The sequence below is a fragment of the Stegastes partitus genome, unplaced genomic scaffold, assembly GCF_000690725.1.
Source record: "Stegastes partitus isolate 25-593 unplaced genomic scaffold, Stegastes_partitus-1.0.2 Scaffold360, whole genome shotgun sequence".
NCBI lineage: Eukaryota > Metazoa > Chordata > Actinopteri > Pomacentridae > Stegastes > Stegastes partitus.
The window spans coordinates 300,175-311,206 of record NW_007578091.1 but is presented as its reverse complement, the minus strand read 5'-3'; the positions used below and the strand labels follow the sequence as shown (position 1 = coordinate 311,206).

General features: G+C 41.8%; 1 protein-coding gene across 1 annotated transcript in view; it reads left to right on the top strand.

Annotated features, from left to right (window-relative positions):
- lrmp (lymphoid-restricted membrane protein) overlaps positions 1 to 11,032 on the top strand; it is a 47,704-nt gene that overhangs the window by 33,971 nt on the left and 2,701 nt on the right. Inside the window, exons 24-37 of the mRNA XM_008284476.1 lie at positions 1,117 to 1,163; positions 1,282 to 1,364; positions 1,477 to 1,661; positions 2,251 to 2,335; positions 2,424 to 2,478; positions 2,568 to 2,595; positions 3,679 to 3,819; positions 4,824 to 4,958; positions 5,041 to 5,188; positions 6,522 to 6,565; positions 6,653 to 6,715; positions 7,783 to 7,841; positions 8,064 to 8,162; positions 9,936 to 10,064. Of these exons, the coding sequence (XP_008282698.1) occupies positions 1,117 to 1,163; positions 1,282 to 1,364; positions 1,477 to 1,661; positions 2,251 to 2,335; positions 2,424 to 2,478; positions 2,568 to 2,595; positions 3,679 to 3,819; positions 4,824 to 4,958; positions 5,041 to 5,188; positions 6,522 to 6,565; positions 6,653 to 6,715; positions 7,783 to 7,841; positions 8,064 to 8,162; positions 9,936 to 10,064 (1,301 nt within the window). The remainder of the gene's footprint in view (positions 1 to 1,116; positions 1,164 to 1,281; positions 1,365 to 1,476; positions 1,662 to 2,250; positions 2,336 to 2,423; positions 2,479 to 2,567; positions 2,596 to 3,678; positions 3,820 to 4,823; positions 4,959 to 5,040; positions 5,189 to 6,521; positions 6,566 to 6,652; positions 6,716 to 7,782; positions 7,842 to 8,063; positions 8,163 to 9,935; positions 10,065 to 11,032) is intronic.

Sequence of the window (11,032 nt, the reverse complement as noted above, 5' to 3'; positions counted from 1 at the left end):
TATTTCTCCTAAATGATTGCACTATTATTTTCTTTTTTTTTACAAAATATTTATCCTAACTTATCCCACGATGAATATTTTTACAATATTTATTTCAAAAGATTTCATTTTAAAAGTTTGTAGTTTTGCAATATGTGTCCTAAATATTTACAGGATTAATATGTTTTTAGCAATATTTATCCAAAGTTATCACACTGTTGATATTTTTGCAATATTTACATCAAATTATTGCACTATTTATATTTATAATTTTACAATATGTAATGTGGGACAATAGAAACGAATGTCTGCTAAGTGAGGAATTTACTTTTTATGCATTTTGTTGCTATAATTTTTACAACAAAATGATAAATGATATAAGTTACACCTTAAATTTGTATTATTTATAAAGTTTTAGATGCATTTTTGGTGATTGTACACACATAAAAATCTGTTGTTGTTGTGTGTTATCACGTTTATTAGCAAAAACAAAAGCCTGACGTGAAAATTAACAATATTTTAGAGCAGATTGTTAAATCAAGTCAATAAACAATGTGTCAGCTACTAATATGAAGCCAGTTCATGAAGCCTTGTGAAGGTTTACACCGCTAACTCGGCACCTACCAGTTTTATTTTGCTCCGCTGCTGCTTTGGATGAAAAACGGCATTGAAGTCTCTCTTTTTAAAGTTTTGCGTTCAGTGAGATAAATCAGCTCTCCTATTTTGAGTCGTGTCAAAACGGATATTATGTGCACTCATTACACAATATCCCGTTGCACTGCTCTGTGCTCTCACCTTGCTCCATCGTAAGTGTGTGTTCACATGGCTGTGTGTGCACGCAGTCCGCCTCCACTACTTAGCACTGTGCCAGTGTTAACTGAGCACACACTTCTCGGCAACACACACACACACACTCGTAGAGCTGCAGAGCTCTCCATGTGGCTCCATATTATATAAGGAATCATCCCAATCTTTCTCTTCCACACTCTCTACAGCTTAGATTTCATTTCACTGCCATGGGACAGGTACGCTTCATGCACGCAGTCATGTATGCTTGCTTAATGGTTTCCTGGGATGCAGGGAAAGGCCTCCCGGCTCGTTTTTTTAACCCTTTCCTTTTACTTCTGTCCATCTCAGAGCCTAAGCCAGGACCCGTCGGCAGACAGATCAGCAGCTGAGGACAGGTGAGTGGCTCGACTGTGCATCAGCTCAGAAAACTAGCCTGAAAACCTACTTGTGCTTTTCGTTTTCTGTGGATGCTATAGTAGTTAAGGTGTAAGGTGAAGCGTGTGTGTTTTCCAGCACGAGCCTGCTACCTGTGCTGGTGGAGGAGGAGGAGAGCATCCAGGACGGCGCGGCCGAGGCTCCAGCAGCTGGCATGGCGGGTACGGCGAGAAAGCCAGAAATTTCAAAGCTGGAGCGTTTGTTTCTGCCTTTTTGCATCTCTGTGCAACTTTGCCCACCCACACACCAACACACACCAACTCTCCGTTTCAGGGACTGACCGGCTCACCAGCAGTGGGCCGACCACCACCACCACCTCCTCCTCCTCCGACAGCAGCTCCGCTCAGTCGGCCAACCAATCGGGGAGCGTGGGCGGCGTGACCTCCGACCCCGGACACTCGGAGGTTAGCGAGGCCAGAAAGGACGCCTTCCTTCGCAGCAAAAATAAGAGGGAACTGGTAAGACCTGTCGTGCCGCCTCTCGTGGTTCCACATATTGATGAATTTACCTCTCTGTCGTTGAAGTGGATCGTTATTGTTAAAAGACTGACAGATAGTAGATATATTATGATCTGCTTTTGTTGTTTTTAACGCTTCCGCTTGTGCTCGATACGATGAAGAATCTGAGCAGGTGTGATGAAACACCAGGATCACGTTAGATGCTGCCAGTCGGATTAGGTTTCATTGTCTGAGATGACACAGTGCCAGCGGTGTCTCGCAACCCGGAGAGAAATGCCGTCTTTCCAGCTAAGCGAGTGCGTGACCGTACGAGAGGGAAGGAGGAAGAGGGAGTGCATAGTTTTGATTTCGGCGCCGCTCAGGATCACATCATTTGCAATCAAGTGGCGAGACGAGACCCGCAGGCTGCTTTGAATCTTCATCTTCAGCTCCTCTTCGTTATGTGAAGGCTTAGAGAGGGAGGTGCAGGGAAGGAGTGAATGATAGGATGTTGAGGGGGAATAAGAGAATGGATTTAAATGCAGAGCAGAAAGAGGAGGAGGAGGAGGAGGAGGAAGCAGAGGCGCTGATGTTTGTACGGACTTTGCAGGAGCTGACGCGCGGCATGGAGGCCATCGAGGAGCAGAAGGTTCAGGAGGACCAGAGTGAAACCAACAAGACCACTGAGAAGGAAGGTTTGTATGATGTACTCGTTGTGCATTAAATACTATCAACTAAACTGCTCATACGTTTACTCTAAAACTCTCTTCTGTTTCCCTCCAGCTGATATGTCAGTCATCTCTGACAACGGCGAAACCTTCAAAGAGGACAGAAACAGGTAGACGATTGTCGTTACGCAGCTTAAATCAGCGATTGCTTTTGTTTACATTTCAGAGCGCTTCCTAATTCTTGTCTCTTTATCTGCAGCCTGTCGCCAAGTGACAAGGAGATAGAGGTATGTGTGCACCAGATCCCGTGTCCTGCAGCTCACTGTGTAAACCAGCGGCGTGTTTGGGCCAGTCTCTAGATCCCATCATGTAGAAACTGCACCATTTGGAGGATTTTGTGGGACTTTTTTTGCAATTATTTAAAGTTAATAGGTTTCTTTGTTAACCCTCTGAGCCTCAAAACCCACCAGCAGGTTTGAAAGGCAGGTTATCTTTAGAAATAATCAGCAAAATTACACCATTTATGATGCAACATGTAGATAAATACAAGCTTAAATTCATGACATTTTATCAAAACCTCTTTATTCTACATGTCTGGTTTAAAATGTGCCCGGAATAAGCTGATTACATGAACTAAAGTCTGTATGAAGATAAAAATTGTACGCCCCTTGGTTCAACTATAAAACCGTCAGTGACTCAGCTGCAACCAATAGTCGTGTGACAAAACAAAAGAAAACAAATCTGGAACCTTTGGCTGAACTGCAGGTCATGTTTACACAGAGGAAATAGGAGACAAGCGTAGAAACAAGTGTGAGCAGGTGTTGGTAGCACCTGTGGAGAATGTTTTGCACGGTAAATGCTCGTTTTTCCAGTTTTTGCAAAAATAAATGTTTGTTTTTCTTTATGATTTGTGGCATTATAACTTTGTTAGAGTGCACAAAATATCTTTTTGAGTTCTCTCTACTTTTAGCCATGATTGAGCTGTTTCCATAGAGGTGCAGGACTTTATGTTTTAGTGAAAAATGAGCCCACAGTGAATAAAAAAATGTGACAGGAGCAAAACAAAAACTGTTCAGAGGGTTAATCCAAACTGAAGTGTTGTGATTGAATTCTTTGATAAGAGAAAACATAAGATCATGACACAAGGAAGATAAGATAAGATAAACTTTATTGTTTGTCACAAGTGACAGAAATTCTTCTTTGACAGGCATAAAAACAAACACATTTAAAACAACATACAAGTACAGCCATAATTTTAGTATAAGTGTTTATTCTGTTGGCACAATACAACACTGATTGTCAAAACAAAACTTAAAGAGTAAAAATCCTTTGTACAAATCATCAAAATCATCTTTTTTTCCTGTTTTCAGGCGGAGTTCCAGCGTCTGGCTCTGGGGTTCAAGTGCGACATGTTCACCCTGGAGAAGAGACTCCGACTGGAGGAGCGGTCGCGTGACTTGGCCGAGGAGAACGTCCGCAGAGAAGTGTCCAGCTGCCAGGGCTTACTGCAGGTCGGTTCAGCTTTACCAGCTTTGCAGGAAGTTTTGTTTTTCCCAATATAATTCCAAATCACTTTAATTCTGTTCTGTCTTAATCGTGCGAATCCTGAATCATGTTGTTGTTTTAAATCGCCAAAATTCAGCCACTTATCGGAGCAACAAACCGTAAAAACAGGACGGATATTCAGATTATCTAGTTTGCAAACAGTCCTTGAAGTAATCATGTGTGACTTTCAGATTCTTTGGGGAAATGAACCAAGTTTAAGCTTAAAATGACAACGATTTATCAGAATTCTTTTATTCTACATGTCTCTAAAAGTATTTTGTGCACAACTGGTAAGCCATTAGCAACTCAACATCTGCTCTCATCGGCTTCTGTGAAAAAAAAAAATAAATTCTGCACTTTTTTCTGCATCCGGAAAGCCACAAGTGTGTGACCGTCAGTTATGAGACAAAAAAAATCAGGAACCTTTCAGCTGAACTGCAGGCAGTGTTTCCACAGAGCAGAGAGGAGACTAATAGGGACACAAATTAAAAATGTAAAATATCTCTAGCATGTAGAGCCACCAGTTGTTTTCCAGTATTGATGACACCTGTGGGCACTTGAGAAAATATTGTTCCTGATATTTTAAGTTTTTTTCAATTTTCATACCGTTTATTTTTTATCTGATTCGTGGCTTTCTAACTTTGAATTAACACTTTGAAGTTCCCTCTGCTTCTGGCCACATTTGTGGTGTTTCGCTGATAAAAGTTTAGCAGATGTGTGACTTTGATAAGCACAGTAATGTAGTGAATACTTGTTGCACAATATGTTGTAAAACAGACATTTACTACTTGAAGTTGCAGCAGTTTGGCAATATGTTGTGTAATTACTTGCTGACCTGAATCTACGGGCTGCATTTATCTTGAAATCATAATTATGTAGTTGAATAACTTTCCTGTTTTATATATATAGATGTAGAAATAAGAAATAAAGAGCCTTCATCTCTCTCTCTTTACTACAACTTCCCTCTCAGGCTCTGATTCCTCTGTGTGAGGACGACAACCAGTCCATGGAGATCATCCAGAGGCTCCAGAAGAACCTGGATATCCTCATCCAGTCCATGACCCGAGTGTCCAGTCGCTCCGAGATGCTTGGAGCCATTCACCAGGTCAGCCGGGAACTAGCATGAATTCATTTTTCGTCCCTCGCTGTGACAGAACAAACTGTGACGCTGTGTTTGGGAACCACAGGAGAGTCGTATCGGCAAAGCGGTGGAGGTGATGATCCAGCATGTGGAGAACCTGAGGAGGATGTACACCAAGGAGCACGCCGAGCTGCTGGAGCTGAGAGAGACGCTGATGCAGAACGAGAGGTCGTTCGGATCGCAAACGGAAAGAGGTTGGACATGTTGTACATACGGACGCTCACTGTCTGTCTCGATGCACCACACGGAACCGTACGAGTTTTTATTCTGCACTAATATTCAGTATTTTAAATTTTACACTTGTTATGCTGAATAATTCTCACTGGGCCTTTAAATATAGGAACTATTAACCCTCTGAACCTCAAAGCCCATCGACAGGTTTGAAAGGCTGTTATGTTTTTTTAAAAAATTGCCACATGACACCAATTTATCAAAGCTAGAAACTACAAAAGGAGAATCGTCCTTGAGCAAATCAAACGTAGTGTGCATTTTCATCAGGAAGATTAGCCAAATCTAAGCCTGAAATAATAATAATTTATCAAAATCATTTTATTTTACATGTTTCATTTTAAAAGCTTGACAAAAATTAACAGTTTGCACCAACCAGATTCTGTAAAAACAACCTCTGCAAAGCGGACAACAAAACTTTGTCTTTCCAAATGTACCTTTAATTCTGTTCTGTCTTCATCGTATGAGTCCTGAAACATGTTCGCCAAAATTCCACCGTTTATCAGAGCGACAAGCCAGAAAAACAGGACGAACATTCAGATTTTCCAGTTTGCAGCAGTCCTTGAACTAATCGTGTGTGACAGGAAGCGTAAAACCATAATATTGAATCAAAATCATTTTATTCTACGTGTTTCATTTTAAAAGCTTACAGTTTGCATGAACCAGATTCTGTAAAAATAAAAAATTCTACATGCTTTGCTTGAGTTTAATGACTCAGCTGCAAACAAATAATCAAGGAGTTTTTACACAGAGTTTGGAAACGGTTCAAAAATCTACGTAGTAAATATCTATAGTCTGTAGAGCCACCATATTTTTTCTAATATTGCAAAAAAAAATGTGGGTACTTTGGAAAGAAAGTTGTAAATTGTCAACTATATCATTTAAGAAATCTGTCGTTAATTATTTTCTTTCTTTGTGATTCATGGCTTGTAACTGCTTCATGTTGCACAGAAGGCATTTGCGACTTCTCTCTACTTCTAGCCGTCGTTGTTCTGTTTCCATCGAGGTGCATGGCTTCATATTGCGGTAAAAAATGAGCCGACAGTGAGTAAAAATGTGCCGAGACACTGCTTGAGGTTCAGAGGGTTAAATCATAGTAGGTTATGTTTATATAGCTGTAAATACAGGAAGCTGCTGTAAATAAAATTAACCCGTAGAGTAAAATGCAGACTCGGTATTACTAATAAACCAACGTTATGTAACGTTACACATGCGTTTGCTGTATATATACAAACAGTCCACGAGTGGAATGTGATTCATATCGTGCACACAGAATGACTCACGCGTTCCTCTTTCCAGATGACTTCCGCGGTAAGAAGCAGTCGTCGTCTCAGTACTACAAGGTGGGTTCTGCTATTGTCACATCATCTCCTCTACGGAAGATTCATGTTGACTTTATGTGTTCATATTTGTGTTGTTTTTTTTTTAAGTCGACATCCCGGCGGGTCAGCATAGCAGCAATTCCCCGTGGAGGCAACATGCACTTTGACATGGTACGAACCTTTACCTCTCATCACATCGCAGCGTTTCGTTATTATTTTACAACCACTGCAGCTCTGATCAGTGGTGCTGTGGCTCCTTCTGCAGCTCCTGCTTATTGCCGCAAGATAGATTTTTAGTCCGTTGTTACGTCCCCGTGAGCTCGGGTATGAGGGGAGTAACAAGACTGAAAATGACACAGGGTAAAGGGACCAGGAAACTGTTTATTTTATTTATTTTACAAACAAAGGGAAACAAAGAAGTGCAAACCAGAGCGAGCTCCCTGGAAACAAAACCGATCCTAAGGTCACCAACAACTCAACAATCGCAGAGTCGCTGAAATCAGGCCCAACACCACAAACGCCACCACCTCTGTCTGCCACTCTGGACACGATGATCAGGCTGGCTCGGCTTTTCAATCGTCTCTTGATTAGTGCACCTGGCCACCCCCTCTGGGCTCCACCTGAAAGGGATTCACACACAAACGACACCAAAACTCGGTCCCATGGGCCGTAACATCCGTCGATAATTGTCCATTTATGCTTTTCCACTTTTGTGAAGACAGTTTCTCAGTTCCTCTGGCGATATTTCACCATGTGGAGCCATGATGCAGACAGACATACCTCAAACTAATGCATCATAGATCCAAAACTGAGAATGTTCTGGTGTTCACAGCTCATTTTATAACTATATTCGTGCACTTGGGCTGATTGGAAATCACAGTTTTGTTCCAGTAGTCAGATTTTCTCATTTTTGTCATACTGAGTTTCAACTTTGGGGCCTGTATTTTTAATATAGTCATTCTAAAATATTTATTTTTTGTTGTTCGTACAAGTTAATACTTTACAACATTACAATACAGCAATGTACTCACTTCTTTCTGTTGTATGTTTTCCAGAAGTGTAGGTTTCTGTCGTGTGTTTAGTTTTGTGTTCGAGTAGGACTGCTTTCTTAATTACATGCAGTTTTGTATTGTAGTGATTCAGGGATTGTTGTGATTGTGCTTTGAGTTGTGCGAAAGTGCATTTTTGTTTCCCTCATTATGCCGCAAATTATTTGACTTTTTTTCCCCCCAACACAGTCTAAAACTCAAGATGGCTCAGAGGCGGAAACAGAGCGGCTGACCAGGCGATCCCCGTGGTACGTGTTCGTTTATATGTGTGTTACATTTAGTGGTTTTTAAGACAAGTAGTCCCACATAAAGGGTGGTTTATCTAGATTAAAAGCTGTTTAAGTGACTCTGCTGTTAAACACCGCTGCTCCTCTAACATGTGGGTTGTTTTATGGAAGCTGCCCAGGCTTGTTGTACGATGACTTTGAGGGTTGTTGTTGTTGTTGTTATGTGATAACGGTGGTTCGCAGGAATATGGCAGGGAAGAGCACAGCGCGTCCCCCGCTAAAACGCTTTGTTAGCTCTGCGGCATGGGTTGACACTGAAGAGCCCTCCCTCATGATGAAGGGGTAAGACATGCCGAGGAGAAGGGAAGCCACGCTGGGCTGCGTCGGTGGACTCTGATGCATAAAGATGGCCGCTCTCAGGTGTAGCGTCGTCACTGTTTGCCCCCCTCAGAGCACCTGGTGGTCAGTGGAGAATACCGGGATCTGTTAGGGTTGCAATAAATACGTTATAGATTCCTGCAAAAATGCTCCTTCTGAGAAGAAACGCATGTAACAGTTTTATCATTTTAGCGTCAGATAATTAACAGTGAGCAGAGTGTAAAGTAACGCAGCACTGATAGGCCGCCATCTTTCATGCATCCGGTCCATCCACCTCTGCATGGGAGCGTGTTTATCAGACGCCTACATTTTCCACATCTGGCACATTTTTTTTGCTGTGTGTCTTTGCAAAATGTCAAGTTGACGGGGTGCTGTGGTCTGTTGTTGTAATTTAATGGCACCGTGTGCTTTCACGTGTTTGGTCAACGAAAATAGAATTAGTCCGGTTTTAATGAGCCAAAATTATAGCTGACGTGTTAAAAAGAAATCAAGCACTTTTAACCCTCTGAACCCCAACATCTGCCAGCAGGTTGTAAAGGCATGTTAACTTTGTTTTTTTGTTTGTTTTTTTTAAATGCAGAAATTATATCATTTATTAGAGCCAGGATCTCTCCTTGAAGTTCTCATCCATCACCAAACTTACCCAAATCTCAGCCTAGAATTGAGATATCAAAATTAATTTATTCTACTTGTCTTGTTTGAAATTTTGCCAGAAATAAACATTTTGCTGTAGAATAATAATAAAATCTGCATTTCCCGGTGCAGCTATGAAGCTATTAGTGGAAATTCGGTTGATTTTCGGCTGAACTGCAGGCAGTGTAAACAGAGAACATAGGTGATCAGTATAAAAACACATTATAAATGTAAATATTAAGTATCTGTAGGTATAGAGCCGCCATCTTTTAAAAAAAAATTATTTTAAGTATTGGTAATATGGGTGCCGCTATAGCTCACCTGGTTGAGCTGGCGTCCCATGTACAGGGCTACAGTCCCGATGTGGAGGTCATGAGTTCTAATCCCGCTCATGACCCTTTCCCACATGTCCTCCCCCCCCATTCTTCTCCCCTACTTTCCTATCTCTCTCTCACTTCACTATCAAATAAAGGCACAAAGGCCCCAAAAAAATAACTTTAAAGTATTGGTAATAACTGTTGGCACTAGGAAAATAATTTACATGTTAATTCCAGGCTATTTTTGTAGTTTTTGTAAAGTAAATATTCAAAGAAATCTAAAAAAAAATTCTATGATTTCTGGCATTATAGCTGTCGTACTGCACAGGAGACAGTTTTGAGTTCCCTCTCCTTCTAGTCATGGTTGTTCTGTTTCCATAGAGGTGCAGGACTTTATATTGCAGAGAAAAATGAACCCACAGTGGGTAAAAATGTGACAGGAGCAAAAACTAAAAATGTGACTTGGGGTTCAGGGGGTTAATTCCTTCCAAATGTCTGAACGGTTGACGGTTGTTAAACTGCTTTGTGGCTTCGTGCTATAATATTGGAGCGTGAGGTTGCTGGGAGCGCATTGTTGGATTGCAAAAAAAAAAAGGAATTCAAAACTTGTTTGTGTTCAGCAGGTGAATCAGCGGCCACTTCAGGGGGGGCGTCTGCATCCGCCTGCTTGTGTTGGATGCATGAAACGTGCATCTGTGCATGCGGGTTTATGGAGCTAATGCCTGTGGGTGAATGTGCGACTGAACCGTGTGTTGTTTGTGAATGCCTGACCCATGCATGCCCACAGGACGGCCTGCAACAACACAGACTGCCAGTCGGAGGAAGAGCAGAAGGAGGAGGCAGTGGCAGAGAGGAGGAGGTCCAGTCTCAGTGAGCTGGGCAGCAAACTCACCTCCCTCATTCTGCCCCTTAAGACGTTAGTCCAACCAAATACCCACCGCTAGGCCGCCGTAGCTCCACTGTCTGAAGAGTTCATCACTTAGCCGCACCCTGGTTCTTGCATCTGGGGCGGATTTTATGGCACTATTTTTTTTGTGCTTTATTTCATAGATTATGCAACAAATCTGTATAAAAGCTGTGACATTTTGACATCAGTGAGAAATTGCTCATCATGAGGCACCAGAAAATTTCCAAAAATGGTGTGACGACAGCAAAAATTGATTAAAAATAGCTCTGAGTAAAGCTGTGGAACCTCCTAAGTGATGAAACTCTTCTGTTACATGGGTCTGTGCTGGACTAGCCTCTTTGCTCCAGGGGCTCAGTGGCTTTTTAATCAAGTTAACAGACTTTGTTTTATTTTATTTTTTACTGCAAAGGGGCCAGAAATGAACGGTTTTCTTCACCTGTTAACCAGCTTGAGATCAATGTGTGTGAATGTGACCAGTGATTCTGCAAACTTTGTGATTTTGTTTCATGCATGGATCTCAAGTTCTGACTTGCTTGTGCAAAAAAAAAAGAAAAATCTAACTCATCTTTGTCGTTTACTAACCGTTTTATGTGCAAATTGTTTCTCTTCACTCTTACGGTGCGGCTGAGTTCTCCCGCCTTGTTCTGAACTGTCCTTTTCCTTTTTTTTTTCCTCCCTCCACATGACTCAGGAGTCAGGATGAGCTCTTTGTCATGCTGTAAGTGTGTAGGGAGGATTCTATCTCTGTCCAGCAAAAACAATAAACGCATGCAAAATAAAAAAGAAACGGCCTGCATTCATCGAGCAGGAGTGCCAATCAAAAGCCACTTACAACTTCAGCAGCGACTCTCGTAATGACTGTGAAGTGATTTGAAGCGGCACTCCTACTCTTGACGGGCTTCGGGCCAGAATTTGTCGGCTGCCTTGTGACTAATAAGTCAGCGCTCAAATCCACCTCCATGCCAACTGCTATTAAC